General features: G+C 35.9%; 1 protein-coding gene and 1 long non-coding RNA gene across 4 annotated transcripts in view; one reads left to right on the forward strand and one right to left on the reverse strand.

Annotated features, from left to right (window-relative positions):
* Nucleotides 1-15,834, reverse strand: part of IL7 (interleukin 7) — a 95,489-nt gene that overhangs the window by 78,878 nt on the left and 777 nt on the right. For all 3 annotated transcript variants that reach the window (XM_045049755.1, XM_019822801.2, XM_003999913.5), the window contains exon 2: nucleotides 9,887-10,020. In XM_045049755.1, coding sequence (XP_044905690.1) covers nucleotides 9,887-10,020 — 134 coding nt within the window. The remainder of the gene's footprint in view (nucleotides 1-9,886; nucleotides 10,021-15,834) is intronic.
* The window catches only part of LOC123383048, a 192,983-nt gene continuing 187,187 nt past the window's right edge, over nucleotides 10,039-15,834 (forward strand). The window contains exon 1 of the long non-coding RNA XR_006592305.1: nucleotides 10,039-15,593. This is a non-coding gene — a long non-coding RNA (uncharacterized LOC123383048). The remainder of the gene's footprint in view (nucleotides 15,594-15,834) is intronic.

A 15,834-nucleotide genomic window follows, 5' to 3' on the forward strand; every position in this document is an offset into this window, starting at 1 on the left:
TTCTACTGATTAGTCTATTATTTCACCAATAACACACTGCTATTATTACTCTAGGTTTATAGTAGTCCTGAGTTTGGACAATGTCAGGACACTTTGTTTTCCTTTTCAATATTGTGTTGACAATTCTGGGTCTTTTGACATCCCATGTGAATTTAGAATCAGGTTTTTGAGATCCACAGGATAACTTGTTATATTTTGACTGAAATGCTTTGATCAAGTTAGAAGAATTGTCATCTTAACAATATTAAGGCTTCCTACCCATGAACATGAAATAAATCTCCATTTATTTGGTTCTTCTTCAATTTCTTTGATAATTAGGGTTTTATAGTTTTTCTCATATAGATATTATACATATTTTATTAGATATATCCATGAGTATTTAATTTCTTTTATGCTTATGTAAGTAGTGTTGTAATTTCAAATGCAATTGTTCATTTATTGGTATATAAAAAAGCAATTGTCTTTTGTCTTTTTGTAACCTGCAACCTTGCTGTAATTGCTTATTAATTCCAGGAGCTCTTTTGGTTATTCTAAATTTTCTATGAAGATAATTATGTCACCAGTAAACACAAACCATTTTAATTCTCCTGAGTATATTTTATTTTCTCTTCTTATTTTATTGTATTACCTAGTTCTTCTTGAATAATACTGAACAGGAGTGATAAGAGGGTATATCATTAACTTGTCCTTTTAAAATTTTTTAACCTTTTTTTCTTCTTTTTTAAAATAATATATTGTCAAGTTAGCTAACACACAGTGTATACAGTGTAGTCTTGGCTTCAGGAGTAGATTCCCATTATTCATCACTTACATACAAAACCCAGTGTTCATCCCAAGTGCCCTCCTCAATATTCATCACCCATTTTCCCCACCCCCCAGCTCCGCACCTCCATCAACCCTCTGTATTTAAGAATCTCTTATGGTTTGCCTCCCTCTCTGTTTGTAACTTATTTTTCCTTCTCTTTCCCTATGGACTTCTGTTAAGTTTCTCAGGATCCACATATGAGTGAAAACACGATATCTGTCTTTTTATGACCGACTTATTTTACTTAGCATAATACCCTCCAGTTCTATCCACATTGTTAAAAATGGCAAGAATTCATTTTTTCATCACCGAGTAGTATTCCATTGTATATACATACCACATCTTACTTTTGAGAGAGAGAGAGAGAGCAGGAGTGCGAGTGGGGGTGGGGCAGAGAGAGGGAAATAGAGGATCCGAAGCAGGCTCTGTGCTGTGAGTGCAAAGCCTAATGTGTCTCAAACTCACCACTCAGATCATGACCTGAGCCAAAACCAGAGTCAGCTGCTTAACTGACTGAGCCACTCAGGAGACCCTTCATCATTAACTTGTTCTTAATCTTAAGGGAAAGTATCTGATTTCTCACCATTAAATATGATGTTACTTGTAGGATTTTTACAAATGAATTCTATCAGTTTGCTTAAATTATTTTCTAGTCATAGTTTTCTGAGAGCGTTTGTAATGAATCCCTGTTGGACTTTGTCAAATCCTGTTTCTGCATCTATTGATATGATCATGATTTTTTTTAATCTGTTGATATTATACTTTAATCGATTTTCAAATGTTGACCCAACCTTGCATACTTGGAATAATCCCACATAGTCATGATGTTTAATTATTTTAATACATCATTGGACTTAATTTGTTGATATTTTGTTAAGGTATTTTTTCCCCATCTGTTCATGGAAATATTTACCTTCAGCTTTCATGTCATGCAGTGTCATTGTCAGATTTTGGTATTAGGGTGATACTGGCCTCATAGAATGAGTTGGTGAGTATTCCCTCTGTTTCTGTTTTTGAAAGAGTTTGTAGAATACTGGTATACTTTCTTACTTAAATGTTTGGTAGAATTCACCAGTGAAACCATCTGGATCTGGCATTTTGTATTCTGAAAAGTTATCAATTCTTATTCAATTTCTTTAATAAATAGTCTTATCCATGTCATCTATTTCTTCTTGTGTGAGTTTTTATCATTTGTGTCTTTTAAGGAACTGGTGCCTTCATCAAAATTATCAAACTTGTGTCCATAGAGTTGTTCATAATTGTATTAGTCAAGGTTCTCCAGAGAAACAGAACCACCAATAGGAGATACAGATAGATAGATAGATAGATAGATAGATAGATAAGGAGTAGGAGAGAGAGACAGGGAGGGAGAGGGAGGGAGGGGAAGAAAGAGGTGTGTGTGTGTGGGGGGGTGGTATTTTAAGGAATAGGCTGATTTGATCTTGGGGGCTGGCAAGCTCAAAATCTACAGGATAGGCCAGTAGGCTGGAAGCCCAGGGAGGTTGATGTTGTAGTCTTGAGTCTGAAAGCAGAATTCTTTCTTCTTTGGGAGAATTCAGTGCTTTTTCTTACAGCCTTCAGAACATTGAATGATGTCTTAGTTTGCTCAGGTTGCTATAGCAAAATACCATAGACTGGGTGACTTAAACAACAGATGTTTATTTCTCACAGTTCTAGAGGCTGGAGAGTCCAAAATCAAGGTGCCAGTCAATTTGGTGCCTGGTGAGAACTTTCTTCCAGATTTGCAGAGAGCCATCATCTCACTGTGGCCTCATATGGCAGAGAGAGAAAGCTCTGGTATCTCTCCTGCTTTTCTAAGGGCACTAATCCCATCATGGGGGCTCCACCCTCATGACCTCATCTGAACCTAATTACCTCCCAAAGTCCCACCTCCTAATAAGATCATCACATTGGAGGTTAAGGGCTTAAATATATGAATTTTTGTAGAATACAGCCATTCAGTCCATAACAAATGAGTATCACCCACATCATGAAGGATAATCTATTTTCTTCATTGTCTATGGATTTCCATGTTGACATCTAAAAAATACCTTCACAGCAACATTTATGCTGCTACTGGACCAAATGGGTGTGTATTATAGCCTAGCCACACTGACACATAAAATTAACCATCACAATAATATTCTATTATTATCCTTTTGATATCCATGGTATTAGTAGTGGTGTCCTTTCTTTTATTTCTAATATGTGTAATTTGTGTCTTTCTTATCTTCTTGGTTAGCCTGGCTAGAGAAAAGTTTACCAAGTTTATTGATCTTTTCAAAGAACCAGATTCTGATTTCACCGATTTTCTCTATTGATTTCTTGTTTTGAATTACTTTTTTAATTCTCATTATCTTTTTTCTTCTGATTAATTTAGTTTTATTTTGTTCTCTTTTTATTTTTCTAATATGGAAGCTTAAATGACTGACTTACATCTTTCTTCTTTTCTAATATATGAATTCAATGCTCTAAGTACTGCTTTCACTGTGTCCAACAAATTTGGTAATGTATATTTTCTCTTTAGTTCAAAATATTCTTAAATTTTTCTTGAGACTTTTTCTTTGACCTATATGTTATCTAAAATGTTGTTTAAACTCCAAATATTCCATCTATCTTTCTGTTATTGATTTCCAGTTTAATTACAATTATGTTTTAGTTTGAGAGCATACTTCACATGATTTCTATATGCTAAAAGCTTGTTAGGATGTGTTTTATAACCCAGAATATGTTCAGACCTGATATTGATATTCCAATGATATTCCATGTCACCTTGCCCAAAATGTGTATTGTGCTGTTATTGGATGAAGTATTTTATAAATGTCAGTTGGGTCCAGTTTTTATAGTGCTTTTCAGTTCAACTATATGGTTACTGATTTTCTATCTGCTGAATCTGTCAATTACTGATAGAGGGGTGTTGAAGTCTTCAATTATAATAACAGATGTATCTATTTCTTGCAGTTTACCAGTTTTTGCTTCACAAATGTTGATGCTGTTATTAGGCACATACACGTTAAATATTGTTATGCTGTCCTAAAGAATTTACCTCTTTATTATTATTTAATGCCTTACTGATAATCTTCCTTACTGCATGCTTTGCCTGAAATGAACATGGCTACTTCAGCTTTCTTTTGTTTAGTGTTAACATGGCACATCATCTTCCATCTTTTTACTCTTAGTCTATGTATATCTTTATACTTAAAGTATGTTTCTTGTACACAACATATAGTTGGGCCTTTTTTTTTCCTTTTTTTTTTTTAAATCCACTCAGAAAATCTGTCTTTGAAGTAGTGTATTTTGATTTTATTTTTATAACTAAAATAAAGCATTAATAGAACAAAAAGACTGGCCTCTTAAAAGCTAACTTCTCTTGTTAAATTGCAACTGATTCAGTCAGACTGCTAAATTATATACACAGAGAATTTATCTTCTAGCATAATCTGATATAAAAAGAACTAATTTAAGGTTTACTTTAGCTCCTTTAAATCTTTTTTTCTTCTGTTAATAACAGTTTTTAAACATATTTAGACATGTTTATAAGGTAATGTTTGACAAGACTTTGATCATTTATTTTCTTGGCTACCTTTATCAGCAAACCAATGAAATGAAATGCAAGATCAAAGTCTAATAGGTATCAGGTGAGAGAGATTTTTAAATGTTAAAGAGCTTTTTGAAAAGGAGAGAGAGTGTATCAGGTTTGAATTATGGAAAGATAACAAAGTGCCAGCAAAGAGGACAGATGCATTCTGGTGGCGGGGAGATCATACAGCGGGGAACCTCCTGATGGCTATGGAAGCCATCTCAGTGATGTTTGAGGACTGCCTGATCTAAAATTATACTAGTGGAAGTCAATAGATGAATGACTTAAACAGGTGTTAAGGAGGTATAATAATCTGTGATGGATGAAATGAAGGAGTGAGGGTGCCAGGGATAATTCCAGGCTTTCAACACTGATAGACTGGGCAAATGCAAATGATGTTACCTAAGATAGAGAATGTAGAAGCAGGAACAGGTGAAAAGTGATGATAATTAGTTTTCTATTACGCATGATGTGCCAGTACAGTACATCTGAGTAAAGACTTCTAATTGATATTTAAATTAAATGGTGCTAAAGTTTATGAAAGGGGTGTAAACCTTAGGGCCATCTATGTATGCAAAGATGGAAGTTGAATCCGTGAAGGCCCCTCAAATAAAGATGGGGATGGAGTTAAGGACATTGGAAATTGTAGAGCCAGTTATCACCTATTCACATTTTATAACTTAATAATTTACAATAAAGAACAGCCCTTCATGTGCCTATAATCAGACTGACTCATTCCTAGAAAGTATGTGACCATATCTAGCAGCCTTTTTATTTTTTATCAGCCTCTGTTTTGGTGACTAAGAGTTATGTAACTCAACCATATGAATCATGTTTAGGCAAAATACTTTTTTATGGAAAAAACACAACAGTATTCACCATCTCAAACTAGTTCAGACTGAATATCAGGAAGGTACCTGACATTTGATTCATAACAAATTTCCAAAGAAACAGATGTTCAAGTAAAGAGACTTCTAGCCTATTTGAAACAAGGTCTGGGTTCTCATTAACTTATGGTACTGATTTTGAATTCATTTATTATTATCATATATTATTATAATTCATATAGTTACTTATGAAAAACTGCTATATGCAAGGTACTCTGTTAAACATTCTATGGGATACAAAGATAAATCAAGCATAAACTGTCCTTAAGATACTTACTGACTAGTATGGGGAAATAAGATATAAACTTAGGTAAGTGTACAAGGAGTACTGGGTTAAGAACCACAGACAATTTTAAAATGAAATTAAGAAAACAATCCCATTAACAATATCAAGTGCATCAAAGACACATAAATTACCCAGGAATACATTTAACAAAAAAAGCTCAAAGCTTACAGTCTGAAAAATACAAAATATTTGTTAAAAGAAATTGAAGATCTAAATAAAAGGAAAATCATCCCATGTTCATGTGTTCATGAATCAGAAGCACTGTTATGCATTGTTGAAAAGACAAAGCCCTCACATTTATCTGCAGGTGCAACAAAATCCCTATCAGACTCTTGACTGACTTCTTCCTAAAAATGGAAAGCTGACTCTAAAATTCATATGAGATTGCAAAGGACCTGAAATAGCCAAAACAATAGCAGAGCTATTTTCTGTTTTTCCTCACAATAATGAGTATATTTTCTGGAACCAGATTGCTGGGGTTTGATTTCCAGTGTTGCCACTTTCTACCTATGTGATCTAGGTCTCAGTTTCCCCATTACTAGAGGTGTTTTAAGAATCATATAAGTTGATACACAGAAAGTGCTCATAGCAGCACTGGCACATTGTAAACCTTGTATTTGTATTAGTTATTATTATTATTATTACTATTATTATTATTATCACCTCATAGGGGTATTGTGAAGCTCAAATAAGGTATGTGAGGGCACCTGGGTGGCTTGGTCAGTTAAGCGTTGGACTTGGTTTCGACTCAGATCATGATCTCACGGTTGATGAGTTCAAGCCCAACATCAGTCTTTGTGTTGACAGTGCAGGGCCTGCTTGGGATTCCACTGCTGTGTGGGAAGAAAATTTTAGAAATCCTATCTACATGTGGTTTTTATCTCATCCTTTGTAAATTTTCTTCTGATACATATATATATATATATATATATATATATATATATATATATATATATCTTTCTTAATGTATGAAAAAGATACTATGAAATGCTCTAATATGTAAATAAATGCTAAATGTGTATTTGTAGTGCAGGCTCCAAAAATTTTACTAACGAGTGTACTGTCTAAAGTCTGGAGATCAGTGCACTATCCCACAGCATGGTCTCTCTCCTAGGGCCACGCTAATCTATTCTCCTCCTCAGAGAACCCAGCTTATATCTTCTGATTCCCAAATCTAGCTCGCAACCAGTTTGTTTTGAATGACAGTATGGCAGCCGCTCCATATGAAGTATGCAAGTTGCATACTTCACACCAAGATTTAACCATCACCTAATGAAAGCTTCTTTAAAAAAGGGTCCATACCTAGTCCATCATTATATCCACCCTGAAGCCCCCACCACTTCACCCCACAGAAAGGTTTTCCATAATAGCAGGCTCCAAATAGATGTTTGCTTCATGAATACGCTAACACAGATATTGCTATCAAGAGGCAGGTGAGTGTGCTGGTTAACAGCAGAGGCTCATATCCGGGTTCTGACACAAACTGGGCGCCCCAAGCCTCAAGTTCTTCCTCTGTGAAATAAATGTGATAAAAGCACCTTTCTTATAGGCATACTGTTTATTTGGCTAGCACCTGGAACATAACAAACATTTCGTAAATATCAGTATTATTATGGTGTCCCTGAGACTCAAACCCAGTAATGTCCACAAAGCGTCTAGTACACACTGAGTGAATGAATAGTTTTCATGTTGATATGAATAATTCTTTGTGAATTCTTTCTCCTTCCTTCTGATTTATCACCTCACATTTACAAACAGCTTTCTCGAGATTATCATGGCACTATTCACTGGAATTGATTAGTTCATACACTCTTCCATGTCTTGTGAATTAATCTCTTAAGAAGAGTAGCCATATTTTGCTTTGTTTAAATAGTATCATTGCTGCTGCTGTTGTTCTTGTTGCTGCTGTGTGGTTTAATGAGATAAGCTCCTCTAAATTTCTAGGAAAAATGTGCTATGAATCTGGTAGATAAAACTCTCCTTTTGGATTGCTAGTAGCATTTTTTTCTTTTTTTTGCAGTTTTACACACATAATAGTTATTTATAAATGTAGGACCAATACTAGTTGATTCCTTGCCCAGATAATAAAACTTAATAAAAGCATTATCTTGACTCAAAAACATTAATTTAGTAGCATTAATGCAGAAAATGTCGTGTCAAAAATGAATGAAATATAAAATGATATAATTACCATTTAGTGTACATTTTTTTTCCTTGTCAATGAGAAAAATCAGGGACCTCTGTGGTCCCTGTTCAATATTATCTTGAATTTCCCATATCCCTCTAAGAGGTAGAACAATGATTTTCTCTATGTGTCACGTGCTACTTTAGTATAAGCATGTGGAGAGGATGATAAGGAATGGCAGGAGGGGGCAGATTAGACAATTTCTCCCAACTCATGAACATTTGGGAGGGTTCTCCTTTGCCATTTGGGGCTTCAAGAACTGATTATCTGTTAAATCAACACATCTGATTATGTTGATATAGCTCTTAAATTGTCAAAAAATTCATTTTTTGTAGGTGGCATAATTGTGTAAAAAAATCCCAAAGGATTTTTCCTCCCGGAACTAGTAAAGTGATTACAGTAAGGTTTCAGGATACAAGGATAATATACAAAAGTCAATTGCTTTCCTACATATCTGCAATGGACAATTGGAATTTGAAATTCAAAACATAACGCTATTTACAATAACACCATAAATATGGAATACTTAGATACAGATCAGAGAAAATGTAAGCAGGATCTATATGAGGACAAATATCAAACTGATGAAAGAAATCAAAGAAAGATCTAAATAAATGGAAAGATATTTCACAATAGGATTTAATATTTTTAAGATGTCAGTTTAGATGTAAGTTCAGATACTTCATCGATCAATATGTACAGATAGCAATAAACGTATGAAAAGATGTTCAACATGTTACAATATTAGGGAACTTGATTAAAACAACAATGAGATGCCATCACACACCTATTAGAATGGCTAAAATTAAAAACACTGACAACACCAAATGCTGGTGAGAATACGAGGCATCAGGAGCTCTCATCCATTGCTGGTAAAAATGCAAAATGGTATAGTCATTTTGGAGGACCCTTTGAAGTTTTATATAAAACTAAAGACAGTGTTACAATATGATCTAGCAATAACTCTCCTAGATATTTATCCAAATGAATTGAAAACATATGTCCACACAGAACCCTGTACATGAATGCTTATAGAAGCTTTATTCATAATTGCCCAAAATGGGAAGCAACCAAGACATGTGTTTCAATCAGTGAATGGAGAAACAAATGTGGTATATCCATTCAACGGAATTTTATTCAGCAAAAGAAGAAACGAGCTATTAAGCCAAACACTTACACAAAAAAAATCATGGAGTAACCTTAAATATACATTGCCAAGTGAAAAAATCCAGTCTAAAAAAGCTACATTCTGCATGATTCCAACTATATGACATCCTAGAAAGGCAAAATTATAGAGACCATAAGCAGATTGATGATTGCCATGGATTCAAGTGGAGGGAAGGAGGGAGGGATGAATCAGTGGAGCACAAAGGATTTTTAAGGGCACTGAAACTATTTTCTGATACTGTAATGGCGGATACATGATACTGCATTTGTTAAAACCCAAAGCACTGGACAACAGAAAAGGTGAACCCTCATGTCAACTATGGACCTTAATTAATAATAATGTATCAATATTGGTTCATCAATTTAACAAATGTACCACGCAAATGCAAGATGTTAATAATAAGGGAAATTGTACAGAGGAAGAATGAGTATGTGGGAATTCTCTACTTTCTGTTTAACTTTTCTGCAAGCCTAAAACTGCTCTAAAATATAAAATATATTGTAAAAAAAAGTCCACAGTAAATTAAAAAATTAATTCACAGCAAGTTACTTATATACATGGGTATAAAAATATCTGTATAATACATATGCATGTACACACAGTCAGATAAAATAACTATATACCTCTTTTCATGATAATTTTTTAATGTTGTATTCTGTTATTTTCCCTTTTCTATTATAGTGTTCTACAGTGACTAACTGTCATTAGGAAGTGAGGAAATGCAGATAGTTATGCTAAATTATCCTTATAAGAAATTTAGTAGTGAATGGAACTGGGCTGAAATGGATAGTGGTGGGAATCTGAAGGTCTACTAAGGAATTATTTTAAAAGGATATAATGATGCCAACTATAAAAATATGTACTTAGTAGCTCATTAAATTTTGCTCTTTAGTTATTCCACTTTCTTCCAAGGAATACAGATGGATACTTGAATATAAAACTGTTAAAATGTGAGAAAAACAAACAAGCACATACCAAGTAATTGATGCTGATCATTAGAATGTGCTGATATTCTCTTCCGTCTTTACCTTCAATATCACAATCAGATGATGCTACTGGCAACAGAACAAGGATCAGGGGAGGAATTCCAAAGATATACCTAAAAGAAACTAAATTGAACAGTGAGTAAGAATAAGCTAAATGTTATACGTCATATTATATAGTTTGATTGTGTTGTTTCAATTGGCCTGACCATTTCTATCTTTCTTTTTAAATTTATTTTGAGAGAGAGAGCAAGCACAAGCCGGGGAGGGGCAGAGAGAGAGAGAGAGAGAGAGAGAGAGAGAGAGAGAGAATCCCAAGCAGACTCTAAGCTCTCAGCTAGAACTCCGCATGGGGCGTATCCCACGAACTGTGAGATCATGACCGGAGCCAAAATTAAGGGTCGGACGCTTAACCAACTCAGCACCCCCCAGGCACCCCAGACTGACCATTTATTTCTAGTAAGTTTTTAAAATGCATCTTGGCTTTTGGATAGTGTGGGAAGAACCCTAAAATTCAATATTATGTAACAGCCAAAGTAAGATTACATTTTAGAGTTCAGATTTCTTTTACTTTTTTATTTAAAAATTACTCTTTGGAAAAGTGCCGAACAGGCGTGATGAAAGCAGCTTCTTTGCCTCTGAAAAACACTCTAGGGTATAAATCAGTTTATTCAATTTCAGTTTATGTTGAACATTTCTACAAAAAAAGCATCTACAGGTAAACAAGTAAACTATAGGTAAAAAAAAACAATTAAAATTTTTTGAAATGTTATGATTTGTGGCATGTATATTTATGTAAACCTTGATGGTTGCCCAGGTATCCAGCTGCTTCTGGAGGCAGCAGTGCAGAAGGTTCTGCACTGTAATTACATTCTTTCTTTTTAATACTGGACTTTAAAGGGTTTACCCTTCCCAGAACTGTGACAAAGTTGGCATTTATATTTTGACATTTTATCTTTTCAGTTTCTAAGTGCCCAGAGACTCCTATTTTCTTCAAACACAGTTCTATCTAGCTTCTTGACATGTTAAAAAAAAAAACCAATAAATAAATTCACACCCTGTTAGCTAATGATTTATATCTGTTTTGAGTAAGCCTTCCCAGTTAGAGACAATCGTCTAAACAAAAGGAATGAAATTAAAAATGGTTATCATTTCAGACAGTAATAATGCACTGATGGAAAGCCAGTTATTCCCAGAGACATTAAAATCTGGTCATATACAGACTTATTCTTCGTAAGCCAGTGAAAATGTCTTGTTTGCATCTTTCTGCAAACTTTTGACCTAAGTTGACAATATATTTCCTGTGAATTTCCAAATGAAGTTTAATTGTACTTGTTGACTGCAAGACATTTCACATCTGTGCCTTTTCTGAGTAGTACTACAAACAATACTCCTTGGAACCCAAGGACCTAATATTATGACCATCTAAACACTGTTAAATACATCATAAAGTTCCCAATAACATTATCATCTATTATATCATTATCTGTCATATAAAAATCAATAGCACTCCCCAATAAATTATATGCTATTAGTGATCCAGATTTTTACAAATAGTGGAACTGGGCTAAATAGCAGGTGTAACAACAAATATGAATCCTATATCTCATCTTCATATATCATGGACACTTGACAAGGTAAGAGAAGGAAAATGAGACACGTAATGTATTCATAGCTCTGCCGCCAAGTGTCTATATGCGTTCAGGCAAAATTCACATAGGAGATGAATAATGATGATAACGATAGTTATTCTTGAGTACCTATCATGTGCCAAGCACTTTGTTACCTTACATACATTATCTGTAAAGATCAAAAGAGTCCTGCAAATTTTTTTTTTGTAAAAATCAGATGGTAGTTCCCAGGTCCAGATTCTAATCTGAGTTTACTGCCTCACCAGCATTTTATCAGAAATGGCCATAATCTTTTAATAACATGTAATTACATTAGTCCTCGGAATGAAACCCATCTCTGTGTAATATTACACAGCTTTGCCTCTCTCTTGTACTAATGTTCCTGCATCCTGAAGATTCTCAAACAATAATCAATTGCTATTTATTCACTAAATATACTGGATTTGTCTAGATTGCATACAGCCAAATTTCATTTTTTCTGTCGTTTTACAGGTGTCCCAAAGGTATTTGGAAAGAGTAGATGATAAGGAGAAGCTATACAGCATACAATTTAGGGGGAATATAATAAAATAATTAAATACTAATGATAAAAGAGACATTTTTACTATTTAACATGAATGTTATTTCAAACATCCACCTTTCATGTTTTAATAAAGGAGGCCGTTTTACTTTCTATGAGCAGTATGTGTTGTGTCCTCTTCACCCTAACTTTCAGTAATTAGTGCTCCCCAAATTCATATCAATTCAGTTATTCATTGAATGACATTTTATCAGGGCTTTCAATGATGGCTTGGTAGAAACCTCAGTCATTTTTATGTACTACAACTAATTTCTCAGTTCTGAAACATAATTTGCCTTGTCTGTAAAGAGTGTCTTTTGTTGCTGTTGTTAAACAGCTTAGCTCCAGAGGGACTAGAGCAATACAAAACACAGAGGGTTTGGAGTATGGAGACTTGGGGGTTTTGTCTTGCTCTGACAACGGGTTGTATGACAACGTGTTGTGAGACTGATTGAATGACAGCATCTTTTAAGTCTCATTTAACTGACTTGTAAAAGGAAATCTTTAGACTAAATCATCTCTCAACGTCTCATTCAACTTTCAAGCACCGTAATTCTAAGAATCCCCCTGGCCATCCAAATAAGGCATTTCTTTAGACTTGACATCACCTCTGGACAATACTGCAAACACACCCAGGGCTTCAGACTCACATCTCTCAGGTTCCCACCTCTCGAATTAACAATTTGCAGTTTGGTCTGCAATTGAAGTCTTTTCTCCACACCATATAGAGAGTAAACATATTAATATTGCCTCGTGTGAGCATGCTTTTGACATCGTTGTCACAACAGGAAACAATCTCTGCTTTTATTCTGTTTTGTTTCAGGTTATACATAGATATGCACCCTTTTCCCAACCCTGAACTTTTCTTCAGGTTACAGAAAAGACAAACCATAAGGAATAATGCAAGGCAAGCTTGGGCCTGTGGAATTGTCTTTAGATTTCCTGAAGGGATTGAAACTGTAGAATTTGTTTTCAGTAGGGAATTTGGTCAAACCAGAATGATGACTGTCTAAAAAATTCTTGTTGGTTTTTAATTTAAGCCAAATAATACATTCAGTCCTCAGCTGTATAAGTTATGGGGTCAAAGTGAACGTAAAAAAATTAGTTTCTACAGAGGAGCCTGGGTGGCTCAGTGGTTTCAGCGTCTGACTCTTGATCTTGGCTCAGGTCAGGATCTCTGCTTAGGTCATGATCTCAGAGTTCATGAGATTGAACCCTGAGTCGGGCTCTGTGCAGACAGCATGGAGTTTGCTTGGGATTCTCTCTCTGTGCCCCTCTCTCTCAAAATAAATAAATAAACTTAGAAAAAATTAGTTTCTACTGTGTATCAAATCCAATCTTTCATCAGTCTTTAAGACCAATAAGTGCTTATTTAATATCCATTATAACATTTCATAGACCCATTTTCACTGGGAATTAAAAAAAAGTACTCAAAAGACATTCAGGATGAAACAGAAAACATTATCTGAATATATAAGACTTGCCTTTAATATGAACAACTGGTGCAAGCAAATTGGTGCAATAAAGCAAACAAAAAATTAATAAACAGAAAACCATCTGCTGTATGGAAATCATCTCGTTAAGGTTACAAACATAAGTTTGATTACAGCTAAAGAAATCTAATATCTGCCACAGCCAATATTAAGATTGCACTGTAAACTCTATCCACAAATCCCATGATAAACCCTTAAAGACATTTCTGCAGCTGTCCTATGATACTGCATACAATATTTCATTTAATCTCATAACCACTTCTGTAGGTAAGTACTACCAGTTACTCAGTTTTGCAGGTGGAGAATCTGAGGAACAAAGAAACTTTGTGAAGAGTGAAGAATTTACAAATTCAGCTTTTAGCCACCGAGCTACACTGCTTCCTACAAAAAAAAAAAAGTGTGTGTGTGTAGTTAGGGGGAATGTACAAAAACCCATCTTTTCCCACATGAACCTCACTAAGGTGCTTCCTGGCCAAGCTCTGAAATACTGTACCATAATACACTCTTATTTGAGAAAACAGACACTAAATATTTGTTCTTATTACACTAGGTTATGTGTCAGAGGTGAGATCCTAGAAAATAATCTCATGTGCATGAGTGTGAATATGACATGTAACTTGGTCCTATAAAATAGCCTTTTCATTTTTGTTTCAGATATGGAAATATCAATGTGGTACCATGTGTGATTGTCCCGTGTACCTGTTCAGGCTTTCTCAACTTTCTCGGTTCCCTGTCTTTATTACTATTCCACTTTTGCCCCTCAAATATGATTACATTACCTAAACTAGACAGCATAGTTGAGAACCACATAGTAGGGTCTCAACGACTTCAACTCCCAAAACAAATAGCAAAAAAACAACAAAAACCAACCAAACCAAACAAAACAAAACAAAACAAAAAAAACCCCCTCTTTACAGTAACTCTGTCCTTAAGCTTCTAGTGAAATCTCTTGGAACAAAATGCAAAAGCCACATATTATGAGAAGTTTAGTTTTCTATTCTATTGTTTGCTAATAATACCTTATGGTAAATGAACAATATAGATACACTTCAGGAAATAAATCTCCCTGTTAATAATGCATACCCTAGCTTCCATTTCTTTTCTTTTCTCTTTGTAACCTCTCCACTTAAAATCAGAGGTGATGCAGGGATTAGAACCAAGAGCAATAAGAAAGAATTGCAGGCGATCCATGGCATTGTAAGGAAGGCAGGGATATACCTAATTTCTAATTCTACGCTGAACTTCTGGACGGCACCCATTACAAATCTTTTTCCATAACTGTCTTCCACACTCTATCCCCACAACCCCCTTTATTTTGGTACTGATCTGGTACTTCTTCGCTATGCCAATTCTTGATTCTTTAACACCTACGAGAGAGGAAGGAAAGGCTCCTTTGATCTAACGGTGTAGCCTGGAAAGCGCACAGACCAGGCATCAAACGGAAGAGCAAACTGCTCCCTACTCCCGCACCCTCCCCCACCCGTCTTTTTTTGCTTGAGGAAGTATTCACTATAAAGCATTCTAATTTCCCTCAACAGATCTTCGCCCCTCACATCTCGTCTTCTCCTTTTTCCCCTTCCAGTAAACTTTCTGGCTCTTTTCCTGGGCCATATGGCTGCCACCGGAATCCCGGTCCCTCGACTCAGCTCTGCCCTTGTCCTTTTTACTCTCTGTCCGTAGTCCGCACAAATAAAATATATCGGATCCTAGCACAAGTCTAGAATTTGAACTTTTCTCTATTTAATCCTGCCTCCTCCAAGGAGTACCCATATAGGAAAAAGCAAAAACCCGAAACTCGCCTTTCTCGGTGCCAGCTCAAGGACTCGGTTTCCCAGCAAAGGGCACGAGGTACAGCCCCAGTCGGAAACTCCCAGCCTCACTGAGGGGGCGAAACGGGGTTTTCCAGAGACCTGTCCCTTTAGGGTTTAAAAGCGCGTCCCGTGGGAGCTTCGCTTTCACTTCTCTAGAGAGTACGGAGCTACAGGAGCCCAGGTACTCGCCCCTCTCCAGGCGCCTGTGAGTAACTGGGCGCCGCCAGGAGCACGGGAAGGGCGGGCTGGGAGCCGGGTTGACCGAGGACAGCGCTGGCTCGGGAAGACTGACGGCGAGCCACTGGCTACCTCTGAGACCTAGTTGCCACCGCTGAGCGGCGCCGAGGCTGCAGCTCTAGGGCTCGGGACGGAAAGCCGGCGTCTGGGACGGCTTCTCGCAGCCGGCCAGGAGCAGCAGTCCCAAGTGCAAGTGGCTGTGGGCCAGG

Source organism: Felis catus, chromosome F2 (genome assembly GCF_018350175.1).
Source record: "Felis catus isolate Fca126 chromosome F2, F.catus_Fca126_mat1.0, whole genome shotgun sequence".
NCBI lineage: Eukaryota > Metazoa > Chordata > Mammalia > Carnivora > Felidae > Felis > Felis catus.